General features: G+C 50.1%; 1 protein-coding gene across 1 annotated transcript; it reads right to left on the bottom strand.

Annotated features, from left to right (window-relative positions):
- Positions 1-208: 208 nt before the first annotated feature.
- On the bottom strand, positions 209-4,729 carry LOC119324561. The gene is made up of 2 exons (XM_037598344.1): positions 4,662-4,729; positions 209-2,793 (listed from the first exon to the last, which is right to left on the bottom strand). The coding sequence occupies exon 2, from the start codon at positions 2,372-2,374 to the stop codon at positions 413-415; it is 1,962 nt and encodes a 653-aa protein (XP_037454241.1). The 5' UTR covers positions 2,375-2,793; positions 4,662-4,729; the 3' UTR covers positions 209-412.

The following is a 4,729-nucleotide window of genomic DNA, read 5'->3' on the forward strand; positions in this document are numbered from 1 at the left end:
TTAGAAGTAGAGATAACGACGGGAGTTTGGGCATGTGCGGGACTCGATCACGGGGTTTTTCTTGGTTTTTCACGGCTGAGGGTGAGGTGGGAGGAAGTACCAAAGAAGTACCAAAAAAGACCGGATGAGATGGAACGAAAATAAAACCCGGAACGCGACCTACCAACTGACACATTAGGAGTAAAGATATCGGTCTAATCAACAAGAATTACGGCCCAAAAGCTTGTGGACCTGCCAAGAATTTAAGCTTTCCCATAACAGTTCATATGTGACACCCATATCTAACACTATAAGACGTGTAGAATGTTCAATATTTTTTGTGGGTTCAAGAAGTATAATTTTTTTTTTGCGAAAAGAAAGGATTGTATTAATCAAGAAGTATAATTTGGACAGACAGAAATTTAGATCCGAGCTAGCGGCTTGAGAGTTTGTCGACGTCAATGACGTTCCTGAAGCTCCCGCCGAGCAATGACAGGAGTCCACCACCGTGCACCCTCCCCTCTGGAACACACAACTCTCCACTCTCCCTGCGCCTATCCGCGGATGGCGACGGGGACTTCATAGAGAGGGGAACCAGCACCTGAGGAGGAATCAGCTCCTGCCTCCCCGGCGTAGGCACCGGCGAGCCGTCGCACTCCGACACCGCGCTCACGCCCGACGAGTACTCGTAGTTCATGGCGCTGGCGGCTGCGGCCGCGGCTGACGAGGACACGATGCCTCGGAAGAGGCCCGGCCCGATCATGCTCCCGCCGCCGCGTCCTCGTTGCTGTGCCTGGGACTGGGACTGCGAGGCCACCAGCGTCGCGTGGGCGGCGCAGAGGCCGCTCCGCCCGCGGGCGAACTTGTCGCAGCCCGTGCCGAAGGTGCACCGCTTGCCGCCACCGTGGGCCTTGCAGAACTCCGTACTCCCCTGCGCGCTCTTGCCGCAGATGTCGACCTTGCACCGTTTGCCGCCGCCGTGCTTCACGCAGAACTCTGTGCGCCCGCGGGCGCTCTTGCCGCACCCGGGCACTGCGCAGCGCTTCCCACCGCCGTGCGCCACGCAGTAACTGGTGCCCCCGTGGACGCTCTTGGGGCACACGCCGCCGCCTTCGTGCATGCAGCGCTTCCCGCCGCCGTGCGCCTTGCACAGCGGCGTGCTGCCTTCCGCGCCCTTGGCGCAGCCCTCGAAGACGCACCTTTTGCCGCCGCCGTGGGACTTGCAGTACAGCGTGCTGCCCTGCGCCCCCTTGCGGCAGTCCGGGTACTGGCAACGGCGGCCGCCGCCGTGGGAGATGCAGAACCCGACCTTCCCCTCGGCGCTCCGGATGCAGTCCTCAACCGCGCACCGCTTCCCTCCTCCGTGCTTGATGCATCGCCCGGACTTGCCACGCGCGGCTTTAGGGCAGCTGTTGTGTCCGCATCGGCGACCTCCGCCGTGGGCAATGCAGTGATCCGTCTTTCCCTCGGCGCTCTTAGTGCAGCCGAGCTGCATACACCGCCGGCCGCCTCCATGGGCCTTGCAGTAGGCTGTTCGGCTCTCGGCACCCTTGTAGCACCCGGGCTTCTGGCACCTCTGCCCGCCGCCATGGGCAATGCACAGGCCTGATGCACCTCTCGCACCTTTAGAGCACCCTTTGAACCTGCACTTCTTCGGAAACCGGCGATGAACCGGCTGTCCACGATCAGTTACACCGGTGACAACATCAGAGCTCATACCGAACGAAGTCTCTGTCATTGTCGTTGCAGAAGGTTCAGAGCTGAATTGAAGGCGATGCTCGGCACTATCATTGCCGTTGTCCGTGTGATCATCCAGCAGTTCATCATGCCCCTCTGCCCGATTCTCTTGAGGAACACAAAGATTCGGCCGAGACGCGAAGAGCAGCGACGGAATGTAGCCACCGGAGCTCCTCCTGGCCGACGTCGAGCTCTCGTCGACAACGGAGAAGGAGATGATGTTTCCTCCAGGCGGTTCAAAATGCCGAGCGATAGCTTCAGCATTACCCACCTGATCATGAAGCCCAAGGGTCATCGTCCCAGGATTAGTGAACGATAAACTCCGGCCAAGCAGAGTCACCGGTGCTTTCGACTTGCCTGCTCCTCCGTCAGGCTGCTGGTAATTCACAGAGCTAGATTCCGGCGACGGACCCAGTCCAAGTACCAGCCTGCACGCATCATCTTGGGCAGAAGCATGACCAGACCGCTGGACACCCCTGTTGCCACGGCTGCAGTTGTCCATTGCCGAACCCCGGAAGTCCAAGGAAAATGAGGTCTGACTCTGACCATGGCCGACAGTAGTGTAGCCCGGCGCCAAGTGCCCAGACATCAACACCGAAGAGCTGTCCATCAGGGGCTGCCTTCCACGGTGACGCATATCTGCGTAACCGTTATTCATCTAATAACTTTATACACCGCCTTTTTCGAAAAGAAAAAAACCTTTATACACTGTGTGGTGGATGGGGAACAAGTATCTCCAGGCAACAGAATATCAGTGATTCTTGATCTGGTAATTCATATGTGCATGAGAGAGAAGACGAAGTCGAAGAATATCATCAGCAGCGAGGTACCGTTGAATCCGCTACTAACAAAACCTGATGTGTCTGCCCTGTCCATTTACCTTCTGGCCTCAGCAAAAATCGTCACCCACAAGGTACTTGAGCCCTGGCAGACTAAACCGTCTGATACAGCAGTGTTCTGATCTTGGTATTTGACCATCCACTGTCCCTTTTCCTTTTTGTTGATTTATAAATTGTTGAGCATTAGGCAGAAGCAGAAGAGCTCAATTGCCAAGATAATCTTCAAACTACAACGATACTGCAAAGAAATGGAGTTAGTAAGTCAGATTGTGTTCATACCCTAAGAGGTGGAACTTAACATGACTTTAAAATAGCAATATTAAGTGCATATTGGAATGAATCGGTGCTGATGAACAGAAAAAACAAATCAGAAATTTCTCAAAATAAAAATAAGAGACCAGTTTAGCCATACTTGCACACAACTTCGTAAAAGAATAAACCATTGGCTCCTGAAGAGGATGTTAAATTGCTCAAACTAATTGATCATTTGAGGCTACTAGAATCTGCCCTGCCTGTTTTTTTTGTGGGGCCGTGGTTGCCCCAGTGGTCTGATTGATGATCTGGCTCCACTCTTACCACAGAAAATCTTGGAATCTAACACAATTGTCCAAAGGAGGACTAAACTAGTACTAGTAGACAAACAAAGGTCTGTGGTAGAGTGAATATTCATGAGATGCGTTTCAACAAAACCTCGCAAAATAAGGAACGACGATATGACAAAATAATCAATCAAAACCTCGCAAAATTGAAGTTCCCTTTTGGCAAATCCAAATCCTTATATGGCGTATGGAGAGTACGTAGACGGGAAGGTATAACAAATTGGCACAAACGAAGTTATTTGATAGATAGAATATCTTCTACCATAGCATATTTGATTGATGAAAGCTCTCTTTTCACCAGAAAGAATCCTCTATCGTCGGAATATCAGGACATAAAAGGGCGTGTCAAGCAGACAATAGAATAAGTCAAAGCCTCCTTTGCATAAGAGCCACATACAGGTAGACTAAATTTAGTCAAGCAAGTTGAGCAGTATTTGAACCTTTATGACAACGAATCCTCCCGACCCCAATTGAGCAGATGACAGAATCACTCAATCAAATCCCCTAGTTCATACCAGTCGATAAATCTGGGAAACACCAACCGTTGCCACCGTATTATAGAAGTAGCGGATTTGTTTAGATTAGTTCAAGTCGTACCTAATAGCTACAGCTGTAAAATATTATCCCTCCAAGTAGAACCATCTTTGCATGGTCCACAGGCATATTTTCAAGGATAATTCAAAGTGTTGATTCAGTTTACTAGACGATCTGATGTTCCAATACTCATGGCCGCGGGAAAGAGCACCAGAGATATGGGATGCTACCTTTGTAACTCCAGATTCAGCCGAGGTCTCCATATAAGCAAACATTGACCACACGTTGGACAGATTTGGCGGTTCTCTACCCAAGAAATTGGTAGTTTAGCAGGACTAGTACAGTGCCATATGTGAGACATGTCCTGAAGAAGACTGCAAAGGGACACAGGACAGGACAATTTTACCCTACTTATGGAATTAAGACTGTTTACAAGAAACGACCCAGTGGAATAAAAATGGAAAATTATGATATACTCTAGAATGAAAACACAGGGGAAACTATGATCTACTCTAAAATGGAAGGGAAAAAACACCCTGTGGCTGGCCTCTGCTAGCACGATCGAATAGCAAACAGTACCTTAACGGCGTGCCACCTGAACAAATCGCAGAGAAAAACATAGAGCTCTTTGCTCCTACCACATACTCATCATATATAACCGTGGATAAACCCAATTGTAAATCATGCAAGGAAATCCCATGGATTAAAAAAGAGGAAAATGAGATCTAAAGAAGCTTATACGGCTGAATTTCCATAATTACAACCTCCAGTGCAGAAACCTCAAAACAATCGATGAAGGGGCCAGGACTGTGAATGAATCAAGAATCCGTTCGCGAACGAAATATGTATGTATGGGCAGTCGGACAAGAAACACGCAAACAAACAAGGAAAGGAAACAAAGCAAGAGAGGATAGAGAACAAAATCTTTGAGAAGGGAAGAGGGACTGAGGCAGGGAAAAGGCCAGGGAATCACCTAGGATCTATCTCAATGGAGGACGAAGAGGAGGAGACTCTGCTGTCTTTGCGCATAGAGGGAGGGAG

The sequence above is a fragment of the Triticum dicoccoides genome, chromosome 6B (assembly GCF_002162155.2).
Source record: "Triticum dicoccoides isolate Atlit2015 ecotype Zavitan chromosome 6B, WEW_v2.0, whole genome shotgun sequence".
Classification (NCBI taxonomy): domain Eukaryota; kingdom Viridiplantae; phylum Streptophyta; class Magnoliopsida; order Poales; family Poaceae; genus Triticum; species Triticum dicoccoides.

Bases quoted from the DNA above. Each gene is read 5' to 3' on its own strand.
- LOC119324561 (XM_037598344.1), bottom strand. From the start codon at position 2,374: ATGAATAACGGTTACGCAGATATGCGTCACCGTGGAAGGCAGCCCCTG.